At 42.0% G+C, this 15,988-nt stretch overlaps 1 protein-coding gene across 2 annotated transcripts in view; it reads left to right on the top strand.

Annotated features, from left to right (window-relative positions):
- The window catches only part of camkk1a (calcium/calmodulin-dependent protein kinase kinase 1, alpha a), a 64,422-nt gene that overhangs the window by 42,694 nt on the left and 5,740 nt on the right, over positions 1-15,988 (top strand). For both annotated transcript variants that reach the window (XM_015035158.1, XM_015035164.1), the window contains exons 7-15: positions 1,506-1,542; positions 1,861-1,882; positions 2,579-2,667; positions 5,236-5,435; positions 8,325-8,378; positions 8,682-8,755; positions 10,799-10,886; positions 12,212-12,340; positions 14,258-14,361. In XM_015035158.1, coding sequence (XP_014890644.1) covers positions 1,506-1,542; positions 1,861-1,882; positions 2,579-2,667; positions 5,236-5,435; positions 8,325-8,378; positions 8,682-8,755; positions 10,799-10,886; positions 12,212-12,340; positions 14,258-14,361 — 797 coding nt within the window. The remainder of the gene's footprint in view (positions 1-1,505; positions 1,543-1,860; positions 1,883-2,578; positions 2,668-5,235; positions 5,436-8,324; positions 8,379-8,681; positions 8,756-10,798; positions 10,887-12,211; positions 12,341-14,257; positions 14,362-15,988) is intronic.

Here is a 15,988-nt window from a genome sequence, read left to right as displayed (position 1 = left end):
AAAATAAAGTATTTAGCCCCTTTTATACGGTGCCCCGAAACGAAATCTAGCGCTGATGCTAGCAGAAAAGGTTCCATCAGGGCATCAACCTGGTTAAAACCCTGCAGGAGAAACTCCTCAACGACAAACTGTCAACAGGAAAGTCCACAAAACTGGCTATTTTAGAAAAGTGTCTGAATGTTGAAAGAAAGCCAATAAATGTCTCGCTTGTAATTTGCCACATACGACACATAGCAAATACGGAAAGGCGTGTTCGCGACTGAGAATGAAGTTTAGAGATGTGGTGAAAAGGTCCAAACTCCAGCTGTGCAAAGATGAAACCTTTTACAGATGTAACTGCATTAAATGGTGCTTCTAGAAAGTATCGCCCCCCCAGAAGGACTAAATAAAAATGCTTCTCATTTGTCTGTAGAAATAATTTTAAAGTGATCTAACCTTTCCTCAAAAAGGCAGAACTATTTTGCTACTTTGCGTTTTTATCACATAAAATCCCAAGAAATTATTTTTCTTGTGGCAAAAAAAAAAAAAAAAATGGGAAACCTAAAAGGTTGAACCTAATTTTTTACAACATTCTCTATAAAACGGCTTCATTCAGCAGTGGCATAGATGAACAGCAGCTCCACCTAAAACTACAGCAGAATCACACCGTTGCTTTGCGTCTCTAACTATTTCCGACCAAACACAGTTTCCGTCATTAAAATCTCGTATTTGCTACCGTTGTGAAATCTGTCCAGACCGTCTGACCTCCGCTGCCAACTGTTTGTAATCTGCATCCAAGAAAATCTGTCTGCTCAGTGGAAAAACTGTCATTACCAGAGCTCAGCTCAGTCTGAGGCTCGCAGCCTAATGGACGGGATTAAAACGTCTGCCCACGTTATCCTGTTTGTGGTCACAGCAACCGCCCATTTACTTTAGAACGCAACTCGACATGCATGTGAAGATGAGAGGCATTCGTTCATTTGTTCTATACTTGCACGGTTTTATTTGTTCAACCCATCCATGCCTTGATTTTACTTAGACGTCACAGTGAGCACCGTATTTTTCCACAGGAATGTAGACTCAAAAGTCATCAGCGTAACGGCGAAGTGAAACTCCAAATTGGGACAATTTGTTTTGGAGATGTCTGATCTTTCTCTGGTCAAGAGATGACTCCTTTTTAATGAACAAAAAAATTAAAGTTTGTATGTGCCGTTTGTTCTGATTTTTTTTTTTTTTTTATTCACAAAATGTGTGTAATTGAGTCATTTTAGCCTTGTTTTGTGTTTGTTTTCAGCAAGACAAATTACTCTTTTTTTGTGGATGGAAGAAAAATAGCCTGAATTTACAGAAATGTTAATTAATGTCCATTGTCCCTGCCTAATACATCAATATATTTAAAAAGATCTCAAATGTACAGTTCGATGAAGCTAAATTGCTGCACATTTTAAATAATAATGCATTAAATATGGACCTTTTCCAAACCTGAATAACTGAGGATTCTCTGATTCACCTACTCAATATTCCAGGTGTTGGATGATCCGTCAGAGGACAACCTCTACATGGGTAAGCATGTCTGACTTTCCTTTAATTTATCTGCTTTCTGCTCGGCAACATTTGCCATTTGGACAGGTGACTGTGTAATGTCTTCAGAACCCAGTGAGTCTTTAGCACCACCTCAGGGCTCACATCCTCGCTCAGCATCCCCAGATCGCAGTTCTCCTCAAACTACTCATGAGCTAAATCTAGGCTAGGTAGACGACAGCTGCTAGGAAGCTTGGATGTTTCCTCGCTGGGCAGAAGTGATCACAATGAGCTAATGAGTAAAAAATATTCCACCTCACGTGTGTCCTCTTTGTTGTCCCCTTGTTTTGTTCCCGATAGTGTTTGAGCTGATGCGTAAGGGGTGAGTAGAGAACACGTCCTCTGATTTCTGTCCTCCTCCTCCTCTCTCTCTTCCTCATTCCTCCATCCTCCATCTCTCCATCCCATCCTCAGCCTCTGCAGCGCTCATTGCTCCAAGCTGAACACCGAGCCGGAGTTTTTCCTCCATTTCAGACCTCAGGAAGACGTTACAGTCTGGGGGGTTTTTAACAGTCATTGCCAAAAGCCAGCCGGCTAGAAAAGGCGCTTCGGGTCGCGGATCTGACACTGATGTTTCTGAATCATTTCACTGATAACGATAATAAACATGAGCGGTTCTCTTTTATTTCCCTAAATGTGATTTAGTTTGTTTGTTTGTTTTAATGCTTGGAGAACAAATAAAATGACCCAAATATTCACGTTTGTATTTAGTGCTTTTTTACATAAACTCGGTTCAGTTTATCCATCCACCACCAGTTCACCATGCAAACCATTTCAAATGCAGTTTTCTGATCTGATTCGGCTCCAGTCGGAAAGCAGCACAGTTTACCATTCACACGCGTCGCCATGTGATCATAAAGTCGTGTGTCTAAGGGAAGCGTGGAGGGATGGGTACTTATCGCATTCAGTGTTGTCGCCTCATCTTCGCTTCAGACGTTAACCCCGTTGTTTCTGCTCCTCAGTCTGAGTCCAGTTTTAAAAGCAGCGTCTGAATCCGTGTTTCTGTGTGAATCTGCAGTCCAGTGATGGAGGTGCCAACAGAGACTCCTTTCTCAGAGGAGCAAGCGCGGCAGTACTTCAGAGACATCGTCCTGGGCATCGAGTACCGTAAGTCTGCAAATCGTGACTGAAGTCGCTACTATTTGTAATGCGTATATTTTACGGGAATCAGAGCATTTCCTGGGCGTAAACCATCGGTTTTAATGCTTCTTGTTATCGTGCACGTTACAATGACAACAAAATGTTGTTGAGCCTCTGCCTCTGTTCCCTCGCCTCGCCGTCTGGGGGCATTTATGTCCGTCCGTCCGATCACCGCTGAGCCACAGCTTGGTCCAACAGTTTTCCTCAAGCTGCCCTTTTCGCTGCAGTGGATCAATTTCACTTGTTTGCTGTTATTGAGCTAGTTCATCCAAAAGGATGTTACTGTCTTTTTTTTTTTTCTTTTTTCTCGCGTCTCGTTGGTTTGTGTGGAGTATTATCCAGAACGTGCCTCACCCATGAGTCGTTGGGGATAAATGACTGATGTCAGACAATACCTGTGTTTTACTTTCACCCTAACCGCACCGTGTTCACAGTGAAACAAGGCGGCGGCTGCTTTCAATTCAATCTTAAAGAAGGAAACATTTCAGAGGGAAAGCTGTCGTTACGCTCATTATTTAAGAGTCATTGTAGATCGGTTATCGCTACGTGCAGGAAGGAGTTCCTGTTTCGGCAGATGTGCAAATCTCTCACAAAGACTTTGTGCAGCATCTCTTTATTAGCAGGGACATGGAGGTCATCCTGGACCGTTTAGATCAGTGATCCCCAAAGTCGGTCCTCGAGGGCCGGCATCCTGCACGTTTTAGTTTTCTCCCTGGTGATAGTAACAACCTTTTCAGCAAGTCAATGTTCCTCTTAGGCCTCTAATGAGCCATCATTTGATCCAGGTGCCCTAAACCAGGGAGAGACCTAAAACATGCAGGATGCCAGCCCTCGAGGACCGACTTTGGGGACCACTGGTTTAGATATTTCCCTTGAGGCTAAACACCCTCGGCAGCAGTCAGTCAAGCTGAAGCTCTGCTAATGCGCTAACATTGGAGCCGTGTGCGCTGAAGCAGAGAGACGTCGAAAAGTTTCCTCGAGGACTGGTGTCCTCAAGGAATGCAGTTTAAAACCGCTGGTGAAGATGTTGGCACACTTCGAGTTACGAGTGACCCAGTCAAAGTCTCGGCCTAAATCCAGTTGAGGAAGATTTTAAAGATTGCGGTTTACGGATGATCTCCTTCCGATCGAACCGCGTTTGAACAACGTACCAATCAGACTCGAACCACTTGGATTGGAGCAGAGATGCTTCTAAAAGCGACTTAAAGTCCATTGAAGTGAAAGTCCCAATAAAATGCACTGAGGTCTGCTAAAGATAAAGCAAGGTATAAATACTTTTGCAAAGCACTGAAAGAGGTGCGGCGCCCGTGTTTGGCAGATAAGCCAAAGAGAATCCGCTGGGAAACGTGTCCATCTGCTTTGTTGAAATATAAACGCTGAACTCTGGCGCGCACAGTAAACTTCCAGCCTTTAATTTTCTGGATCGCAGTTTTAGTGCCTTAAGTGCATTGAAACGTCTCCTGCAGCCTCCATGAATCTTAGCCGTGAGTCGGAGCCGGGGCTCCCGATGGCGCTGGCGTCGTTTTAATTTGACCGTTGTGAGCGCTACGACATTTCATAGTGGAGAAGCCAAGCGCCCCTCGTTTCAGGAAGACCTCCTCACAGCAAATAGAGACCACTTATCCCATCAGGGGCCTATATTCCAGAAGACGTTTGAGGACATACTTAACTCTCACTCAAAGATGACCTCTGGTTCACAGTCCTCCCATCATTCTTATGAAGCGGCAATCAAAGCTGGTGACGCTTTCCTCTGGGACATAATCACTACTTCTCTTTTGTTAATTATCCCTCTTCAGATTCTTCTTTTGTTTTTTGTTTCTTTTCCCAAGTGGGTTGTGGTTAAAGAATAGCAATTCTGCGTTTTTGATTTCATCAGAAAAAAAACTGACATTCAAGCACATATAATTATACGCAGCAACAGAAGGACCTGATGGAGACAAAGCTGTTGAGGCGGTCGACTGCTCGGGTCCGCTTGGCGTTAAACACCTCGGTTAGTTTTAAAACGATGGAGGTCGTGGTGCGGCAGCGATCGCCAATGACGCCAAGCTGCTAAATTTAGATCGGCGCACTGCGGACAAACGAGAGCGGTAAGCCTGCGTAGTGAACGGGTAGTGCAACTCAAATCGGCTGATCGAAGTCAATAAAAATGGTGGTAACAAAGTCGGATCACAGAGGATTTTATTTCAGAGTCACTGTAGTCGTTTGAGCCGTTTCGTGGCGTCGTCGCTTGGCGTGTTTTTAAGGGGAAACGTCTTTGTTTTTGTTTCTGATCTGCTGATTCGGGTTATTAATATAGACAATTTAATGCCCACCAATTGGTGTTTGCCAACTGCAAATTAATATTGGAAAATATTTAGAATTTTATTAGAAACTTTACCTTTTTCATGCACAATCTGACAAGCTATTAAAAAAAATGGCAGGAATTCAAGAAATTAAATGTATTTTCTAAGGGAACTACATTTACGCACCAGATATATTTTGCTTGATTTTGTCGGGACGGCTTCTTTAACTTCTCCCCTCCTTTTTCCCCCTCAGTGCACTACCAGAAGATCATCCACCGGGACATCAAGCCGTCTAACTTGTTACTGGGAGACGACGGCCATGTGAAGATCGCCGACTTCGGAGTGAGCAACCAGTTCGAGGGCAGCGACGCTCTGCTGTCCAGCACTGCAGGGACTCCTGCTTTCATGGCGCCGGAGACTCTGTCAGAGAAGTGCAAGAGCTTCAGTGGGAAAGTGAGTCCAGTCAGTGGATTTGAAGTGTAGTCCATGTGCGCTTGGGTCGAAATGTATTTTATTTATTTTTACTTTTTTTCTGGGCGTCATGTTTGGGTTAATAAGTCTCGACTTCCATGGCAAATTTAAATAATCACCCACTGCTTCTGAAGGGAATGTGAGAGAAATGAATGAAGACTGTAAATACTTAATTAAATATGTCTAGAAATTAGTCCTAAATTTTTCAAAGCTTTTTTAAAACACTTGTAAGAACGGAGTGCAGAAGGCTTTAGCTTTCGTCGACAAATACTGAATCTTGTTGGCTCTATTTTTGGGGGTTATCGTGTTTCTCATTAGAAGTAGATTACAGTGTTTTTTGAACAGTCTCTGATCTATTTGCAATGTAAATTTTATTTTTAGGGTGTTAAGAGCTTTAAATGTATAAATGTGGCCCTAAACCAATTCTGAAAGGACAAGAAACCAAGTGACGGGAGCTGAAGTCACTTCGTCCCTTCTTGTGGGTTTTGCAGCACGACTCAAAGAGCTGCAGAGGAAGTCGGTTGGTGTAATCCGATGAAGTTAAACATGAATTATCCTACATTCATTGTGTATATTCCAGTATCAAAACGCAGCGATTTGCAGACGTCTTTAACTCCTTGAACTCCCTCACATTTCCTGCTATTTCATACCAAGTGCTATTAGAAAGTCTCAGTTGATTAGTTGTGCACATGTTCTCATGCAATACGAAGTAAAACGTGCATTTCAAACATCTCACTCTTTTCTATTTACGTTTTCAACCGCTTTTTGATTTATTTATTTTTTTCAAATTTTCAGTATTGTCAGTTTCCGATCCAGATTTGAATTTTTTCGGTAGACTTTAACGTTTTCCTGTGAACACGATCGCCTCCAGACTCAAAGCGGCTCATCCTGCTGGATCCAGGCCGTCAGCTTTGACTTCCTGCTCCTGCACAGCCGCCTCCCTCTTCGCTCCGTCCTCCTGTGGGTTTCCATGAAACCTTGGAGAAGGGCTGTGCATGTCCATTAAAGAGGAGCCAGAATAGAACATTTGATTGCAGACAAAAAGCCACCAGGGTAAAAGAGCCACTTTAAGTGCTTCAGCCGGCTGTTTTGTCAAGCTTTCAGGGACCGAATGCCTCTTCCTCCCTGATTGTTATTGCACTCTCTCAGGTTTTGACAAAGAAAAGCCTTTCTTCCAAGGGATGTAAAAATTAGAAGTGAGTTTTATAATATCCAACACTTGTATGTCACTAAAGCCCTTTATGCTTCATTCCCAGAAGTACATGATGAATCTAACACTATGACAAATTGCAGTAGATAATGAGAGGGTGCTTTAATCATGTCTTGCGAAAAAAACAAAACAAACTATTTTCTCAGTCACCTCCTTTGCTTTTTTGCCAAACTTGCATGATTCAAATCATCCACAAATTTTAATATCAGGCGACCATAACCGGAATAAATGCAAAAATCAGTTTTCAAATATTGATTTTATCAATTAAATGAAAAATACGTTACGCAAATTAACCTGACTCCATGTGCAAAAGAAAGTCGAGCGAAATAAAAATGTTAGCCACATTTTTATTTTAGTTTTATTAGACGTGCGCAGGCCTGATTGGCGCCGAAGCTGCAGAATCAACAAAAACACCGAAACGGATCCTGTGACAACATGAAATGGTCTGAAAAGCCCCAACAGGCAACACGTCACGTAGTTAAAGAAAAGATAAACAAAGAAACAGCCGTGTTTCAGTCCGGAAAATATTCTGAAGCCTTTTCAGAATAACTCAACAGCCAGAAATGTCTTTTTATATTTATTTACTTAAACACGTTTCAAGGCCAGGAAAATAATGCACGCATTTTGCTTGACTTTGATCCCTTCTGTTAAAATATTTGGTAGACTGACTGGAAACTTAATTCAGAAAAGGAGTGTGAAGAAATAGGCGACTTGCTTGTAATTGATGGAATAAGAAATGCTAAAGCAGAACATCACTTTCTGACCAAAAACCCAAAAGCGCGCTTACTTTAAATGTTCATGTAAATCCACCTCTGAGCTGGAGAACCAGTGCGTCCCCGTCCATGCTGGAGGTCAGATCACATCTAAAACATCCGAACACGTCCGAGCCCGACGGGTTATCGAGAACTTCTCCCACTTTTAGCTTCTGTTCAGCGTCTTCCAGCTCCATCTTGTTGCTCGTTTCATCCCAGGGTGAGTTGGAGGCAAATCTTCTGGGATGTGTGACTGATGGGAGCGGAGCAGGGCGGAGCGGCGCTTGTTACAGTCTGATTAACTTCTGCACCCCTACTTCCTCTCTTTATTTCCTCAACAGAGTGAACAACCTGCTCCTCCAGTTACGCTATGATAAGTCGACCAACACAACTTCATATCGTTCATTCTCATTTGACTTTAACTTGAGTGCTGTGCGAATAATTCTGTCCCAACCCAAATCTCTGCTTGAGCTCATTAATTTCAACTCTGGTTAGTATCTGTACCTAAATCAAATAGAGGGACTTGAAACAAAATGGCCGATTTAAAACGATTCTGCAAGGTCAAGTTGGTTTCCAAGCTTTTCTTTTCTTAATAATTAACTCCAGTTAGTTTCTGTCTGAGATCAAAATTAGCCAGGTGATCTTAAACGTATTATGTCTCAAAAAACAAAGAAAATTGTAACTCTTTTTGTTTTATACAGCTCTACCCGGTAAGGATTACCTGTAGAGTAAAACCGAGGCAGAGGGACGCAGAGTGAGGTGGCTCTGCTAGTCCCTCTGCTAAATTATAGCACAAATCCATCTTCTGAAAAAGACGCCCTAAAATAAAACGACCTGACGTTCCATAAATCTCCGGTCGGCGTGGCTCACATGTGCATTAATCTCCTGTCTCGTTTGTCTGTTTTAAAGGCGCTGGACGTGTGGGCCATGGGAATCACCCTGTACTGCTTCGTGTTTGGGAAGGCAAGTGTGCGCACGCTTTCTGTCTCTCGCTTATTCTTAACAGCGTTGTAACAGCGGAAAGCCGTCTCCCTCTGTAGCAACACCTTCTGTGGGAACAAAGCGTCTGCCGCCTTCTCGGCGTCTGATGCGGCTCTCGTTCATTTAAATGAACACCAGAGGCTGATTGCCGCAGCTGTAATTTGTCTGATCCGTCTTCGGAGAAGCAGATTGTATCTGTGATTCAGGCAACCTGCACCGTGGATTTCACTCCTGTTTTTTTTTTCTTTTCTTATTGTTGTTGTTTTTGTTCTCCTCTACCTGCAGTGCCCGTTTATTGACGAGTACATATTGGCTTTGCACAATAAGATAAAGACCAGGCCTGTGGATTTTCCTGAAACGTGAGTTTTTTTTTTGTTGTTTTTTTTATTGTTCCACCCGTTTTTCATACCATTTTAGAGAAAATAGCAGAGTTGATTACACCTTTTCTGTGCTGTTATTTTACCTCTTATTGGGGATTTCTAGCTATATAAAACATCTCCCCCCCCCACACACACACACACAAATCAAAACCACTGGAATATGAAAGGGAGTCACCAGTCAAAACATGTGTAGACTTCAGCAGTAGCACGGGAACATAAAGCTGCGGTGCCTCCCTGGCCTTTCTTTCTAGTAAAAGGTCAAGTAAAGCACAGAGGTCTTCCTGGGTGATTAAGTCAGAGAACACGTGAAGTCACGTGTCGAGCGTACGCAGAGCGAACAGACTGATGAAATATAAACATGGCAGGCGGGCGGCTGTGTCAGAACAAGGTGTTATTTTGTTAGTAAGGAACCGTCATGGTTGCACAGGAAGCTCTTACATGAGGTTCGCCTGTCGTCCCACGCAGACTGTAATCGCATCGTTTGTATGCTATAAAAACCAATAACAATTAACGGCGCCTTGTTCTGAGCGGCGATGGGGCCGTTTGTACAAATAATGTCACGCCACTGATGGAGACCGGGTTTTCTGATGAATATCGTTTTTGTGCTGCTGTTGGGAAACGCAGGCTGCCGTTACGGATTGAAACCGTTGGCAACTGTTGGTGTATAATTTTAGTCATTTCTGTTTGGGAAAACTGAATTTAGAATTAAAATTGTTACAAAATTAATTGATGAGCCCTTTTTTTTATATAAATTGTGAATAAAAGTAAAATGATAAAATTAGAGGAATCACAATTAGAGACGCACCAATCAGATTTCGTGGCCGATTTCCGATAGCTGTTTTTTGTAAAGCTTTGACCTGCTGCTGTCATCTTCTCTTTAAGAACAGTATGTGTACACTGTGCATACTATGAGCAGAGGCAACTTAACTATATTCATGCAAGAGAGGATTTAGTGTCAGGCAAAGAATAAATGTTTTGAGTTAACATGTAGTTTAATCTTTAGAATCTTAATTCATCAATTAGTAAAGTTAGCATCACTGGCATAAGAAAAACATCCCGCGCTTTAAACCTTCTCACGTCTCTTTGCTACCTCTGATTTCACTTTTAAACACCTCAGATTTTCAGTTTTTCTTAGTTTTGCTTTCCAGACTGCCTGGACAGGGTCAGTCAGCCTCTAAATTGGTCAATACTGAACTGCATCAATACCTGTTATTTCTTGGTTTTAGGTATTTTAAATATTGTGGTATTAGCTGAGGAAAAATTTGCACATTTTTGAGGATATTCAATAGGTAATTTTACATTTTTCGATTTAGAAATCCCCCCACAAGTGATGTGCCTGCAAGGAAAGTACACCTATGGACACATGAAGCATTTCCACTAATAAATCATTAAAACAAATTGATGTTTAACCAGCGATTGCTCGCTACAACCACCGCAACACTAGCAAGTTAGCAAGAGTGTTTTGAAAAGCAGTTGAGAAATGGATTTGTAAGTAATTTGTTTTGTAACATTGTCATAATAAAATTGTTTAGAAATATCATATTAATTCAACTATGCCTTTATTACTTGTCCTGATTATCTATAGAAACCCTAAATTGAAGGATTGATGTTTACCAAGTCAATGTTTTAGAGTAGCCATGATTATTTCTTGTCTACTTTCAGATAATTTCAATTATGTTTAATCTAATATGTAATCGTCTTAATTATTAATTTAAATACTTGATTCTCTTATTACAGCTGAATTTATGTAGAATAGCATATTTGATTTCTGCAGCTTAAATAACATTAAAAAGAGTGCTGGTTTTTAAGTGCTGGTTGATAAAGTTCAGTTCCCAGTCTGTTTTAATTAAGCATGGGCTTTCATTATACCTACTTAATGCAGCGTTAATAATTTAATCATAAAAATCCTGAAAAACACCTGGAGCTGTTTAAAAAAACGACGTCGGATGACTTCAGTGTCTGTGTGTGCGGATAAGCGAAGCAGCGTCCGAAAACCTGACCGAGTCTCGTTCTTCATGGCAGACCCAACATCTGCGAAGAGCTGCGGACGTTAATCTTGCGGATGCTGGACAAGAACCCGGACACCAGGATGACCATTCCTGAGATCAAGGTACTGTGGCACGCGGAGTGGTAGTCGATGTTCAGACGTGTGAAGAGTCTGCTGGTTCAGCGTGGGGTTGTTTACCTTCGCACGTTGGCTTTCGATTCCACCGCCTCGCCGGCACGTGAACAGTGGGACTCGTTAAGCTTTTCGAGATGAAAGCCATGTGTCCCTGTGGGCTAAAAGCTGAGTCACTGAATCCAGGGGCAGGTCACGGAGGGAGCAGAGTGCAGATACCTCTCCCCCCACCGCCCCAACATGTTTCCATGACACAACTCGACGACGCTGAGTCATTTTCTCACCAGAGACGCTGTTTGTGTTTATGGAAAAGGAGATAATGAGCCTGTTAGACATCATGTGTGTCCTTGTGCAGAGACATCCACACACTCTCTCTTACACACACACACACACACACACACATACACACACACCAGAGAAACATAGGATGAAGGGCGGCGAAGCACCGAGGCACGACACTTTCCTTTGACATTTCCCGTGTTTTTCCCGAGTGCTCCACAGACGAGCTAAAGGACAGGCAGCTTGTACTTGGTTCACACCTCAGATGACCTCAAACTGCGTCTCTGAGGTGTACTATATATATACACTATTATAATCCTAGATATTTATAACTGTGTAATATTTTATTACAGTAGAGCCACAAATATATTGTAATTGGATTTTATATGACAGACCATCAAAAAGTAATTAAGTTTAAATATTATTCAGACTTGTGAAGACGGTGTTGCAGTAATCAATGCAACCAAATGTAAGTATGTCTTATTAGCCCATTAATCCCAGATATGTTCTTCAGAAGACTGACTTTTTAACTGTCTTTATGCGTTTCTGAAAGTTCAGGTCAGAGTCCATCACCACGCCCAGATTTCGGGCCTGATCTCTAGTTTCCAGCTGTAATAAGTGAAACTCTGCGTTGACTCTAGATCGTTCCTCTTTGGATCCAAAGATCACAACTTCAGTTTTGTGCATTAGCAAAAAAGCGCAGAAAATACGATAAATGATTCTAATGTTTTTATATTTGGCCCCTCCCGACTTTGTTGGACTGATGACACATAACTGCAGTGAGCGTTTTGGGGTATTTCTACAAGCTTTGCACATCCATAGACTTATGAAAAAATGCATATAAAGATCTAGTTTCAGAGTACGGTTGAGATGTTTTGGGTAGAAATCAAAATCAGTTTTAATCCGATTTGCTTTATGAAACAAACACGTCACATAACACTTGGAGTAAAAGCTCCCATTGAGAAATAAGGTGTAATGACAAGTGTGGGATATGTAGTCTTTATTGGGGATGTGTGTGTGTGTGTGTGTGTGTGTAGATGGACCAGTGGGTGACCCAGGGAGGCACTGACCCTCTGCCTTTGGAGGAGGAGCACTGCTCCATGGTGGAAGTGACGGAGGAGGACATCCAGAACTCTGTCAAGTTTGTCCCCAGCCTCTCCGCTGTGGTAAGAAACACCGATGGTCTTCAGGAGAAATGTGACCAAGAGCAGTAACATAACATAACATCACATCGCCTCAGCCTTTCCTAATCTGAGCAAAGTTAAAAAGAGCCGCAGAATTACAGAACAGTACGGAAAGTTATTAAGACACATGGAGAGTTTGCTATGAAGTAGGACAGAGTGTTTTTATAAGACAGGATACGAGCCCAGATGACTTCCTGTGCAGATGTTTTAAATCACTCTCCTGGTGTGTAAACAAGTCCAAATTTATATGGATTCTCTGAGCTTCACGTTGCACCACATGAATCACGTCCAGCAAGCGGGAGAAACTTTCTGTTTTTGCATCAGGTTGCAGTTGTCCACTTATCAGCCAAAGAGGTAAAGAAAGAGGGATTCCCCCACAAAAAGCTTCAGGTCCAAACTAGATCATTGCTCTCCTTTAAGAACTTTAAGTACAGTTTAAAACTGCATGATGGAGGAATCGCGTTCAGGGTGGTTCTTCTAAATTATTAAGCGATGTAGATGTTTGGTGGGGTTTTTTTTATTTAGGAGTATAAACTTTGTTACCATCACCTTACTCACAAAGACTCAACCACCGTCAGAAATAACGGCTGTCAGCAGACTTTACTTTACACGCAATCTGTGTGTTGCGAATAAAAAAAATCGATGTTCTTGACATTACAAATAAAAAAAACTAATTTATACAAAAAATTTGATGTTCTCTCATCATTATTAGCATCTATTTTACTTTTCAGGATTACAGGAGAGTTCTCCCCTGACCGCACAATGTGGCTCCATTTGCACTGGAGACGATTGTAAATATAATCATGGGGAGATTTGTAACTAGATAGTAGCTCATTTAAATGAATAGAGGTCCTGTTTGAGAAACATTTAAGAAATAGATGGAGAATTAAAAAAAAAAGACTTCCAGTAACTTTCACATGCAAAAGACATCCTGTGATTTGCAGCCATGTGTAACATATTATCTTATCTGAACTTTCTGTTTACTGTTCATGTATCGTATTCACCTGTGTGTGTGTGTGTGCGTTTGTTTGTAATACCTTGTGGGGACGATTTTCCTGACATATACTACTTTGTGGGGACCAATTGCTCCTTGTGGGGACCAGGCGCTGGTCTCCACAAGGGGAAACCCTGTTTTTGGGTCAGGGGTCAGAGTTAGGGCTAAGGTATGAATTGAGTTTTGGTTAGATCCTTTAATCTCCCATGGCAACCAGTCAGCTGTGCAAAACGGCTGGGTGGACCTAGCTCCGCCTTCGAGGCGCAGCTCCTCCTCCGAACTGCAATTTCCCAGCTTCCACCGCACAGAGGAACCCTCACCTGCGACTCCCTTACTTGACTCCTTCAGACTAGCCAGCAGCAATTAGCAAACACACTGTGAATCTGTACATTTGCTGAGCTCATTGCATGAGTTACTTCTCAGTAAAACGCTGGTTAAAAAGAAAAATGTTGCTAAAGGGTTAATTGTGATGACTTCAGAAAGAGCAGGAGTTTTTAAAGAGACAGAAACACAATTTCAAGACATTAAGTTCCAAAGTCAAATTAGTCATATTTGATTTATTTATCGTTTTTGTAACAACTGGAGGTAAGATAGTTACTTCATTGTGGTATAAGATGGCACTATGTGCCTGGAAAACATATAATACTCCCCCTCAACAGCTTTTTATGTGTGAAACTCTGACATATTTTTTAATACACAATCCCCAGCCTACACATTTATAATTTGTTTCCAAGATGTTGAACATTTTTCATAATACGACTCTAATTTCATGTCATTTTTTTTTTTTAATCCCCCCCCCAACCTCTCTCAAGCTCACAAAAACTAAATAATTCATATTGTTCTGTCAGCTTCGAATCAAAGCGGAGCCTTCGCTCATGGCGGTCTCCGTCCTGTGTTTGCCTCAGATCTTGGTGAAAGCGATGCTGAGGAAGCGCTCGTTCAGCAACCCCTTTGAGTGCCCGAGCAGGCGAGAGGAGAGATCCATGTCTGCACCTGGCAGCCTGCTCATGTAAGAACACACACAGTCCAGCCTGCAAATATCGCCAGCACTCCTACATATTTAATACTTCCATATCCCCTCCTCGAGGACGAGCCAACACCGGGAGCTGCTCCTATTTCCGCCGTAGTCTGAAATTCTGACATTCGCCCTTTTTTTTTTTTGTCTTTCTGCTCTGTCAGGTTAACTTGCTCTCAGTCTTCTCTGCAGCACCTGCTGCTTTGTGTTGCCATAGCACCATAATTCAGTCTTTCATTCTATGCAGTAGAAGAGCTCACAGCTCTTGTAAGTATGGTGTGTTTTTTTTGAAGAGTTGTCGGCAGCTTTTATAGCCAGAAGGGTTCAAAGTGACACAGGAGGATTTAGATTAAAACAAACGAACAAAAAAAACAGGGTGTGATGCTGACCTTGGGTTTCCTGAGCTGTGAGTTGAAAGCATCAACAAAGGGATGATCGCCTCATCCTGCCACGCAGCTTCAACGTACACAGAGCATCCATAGTTGCTGGTCTGATGGTGCCCCTGGGACGGCGGTCTGTCTGAGGGTGTCTGGTTCATTTATCAGGGAGATGAGCCTCAGCAGCTCTGTAATCTCCAACTGTGGTGGGTATATGAGATGCTGTCTTATCTATCTGGGCTGAGGCTTGCCCCGCGCTGCAGAGAGCTGCTATTTAAAGGTGAAGGTTATTTTTCAAAGAACAATAAGTGGGGAAAAGTGAGAAAAATCTGCCCCCTGCTGGCAGACAGGAAAAAGAAGAATTGAGGCGTTTAATATGTTCTCTATAGTTCTGCTTTACATTACTTAAGCTTCAGCTTAAAAACAAATGACACATAACACATCATGTCCAGCAAATGGCAAGGAATGTTATTTAAAGGGACAATGTTATGTAAAATGTATTTATTTTTGCTTTACATGATGTTATAATGTTATTCCCTCATCCAAAACATACCTGGAGAGTTGCCTTGATTCTTTCATGAATGTTTGAGAAATCCTGTAATCTCCCGTGGCAACCAGTCAGCTGCAGTTTTCAAGCCTCCGCCTCACAAATCAATTAGTCCCTCACTCGGCTCCTTCAGACTAGCCAGCTGCAATTAGCAAACACCAGATGGAACTGCGCATCAGCAGAGCTCATTATTCCAGCTGCTTCTCAGTGTAATCCTGGTAAAAATGTTGCTAAAGGGTTAAAAAGGTTTCTTAAAGAGACAGAGGCCCATTTTCAAGGCATTTAGAATACAATGTAAAATTTCTTTTCAGTCATATTTGATATGTACAGCATTTTTATAAGAACTGAAGGTAACATAGTTAATTGATTGCGTTATAAAATGAAACTGGGGCTGGAAAACACGCAACACTGCCTCTTTAAATTACATTTAAATCCAGTTTACCGCTGCAGAACGTGCAGGCTGAGTGGCGTTTCAGCTGCCCTGCTCTCTGTCAGATGGATGATTCCTGCCATCTTGGCCTCCTGATCTCATTTTTATCATTTTTACTTGAAAATACAACAGAGAGTTTGTTTTTTTTCTCAGCCCTCCTCAAGTATCAAGTGTTTGATTTTTTTTTTTTTTTTTTTTTTTTCCCCCTTTTTTCTGTCTGTTTTTAAAACCCTTTTATTCTTGAAACGCTTCAAACCGGCCCCTTCG

Source organism: Poecilia latipinna, unplaced genomic scaffold (assembly GCF_001443285.1).
Source record: "Poecilia latipinna isolate Pla-1442-1.1 unplaced genomic scaffold, P_latipinna-1.0 Scaffold20, whole genome shotgun sequence".
NCBI classification, from domain to species: Eukaryota; Metazoa; Chordata; class Actinopteri; order Cyprinodontiformes; family Poeciliidae; genus Poecilia; species Poecilia latipinna.
This window is presented reverse-complemented; position numbering and strand designations above follow the sequence as displayed.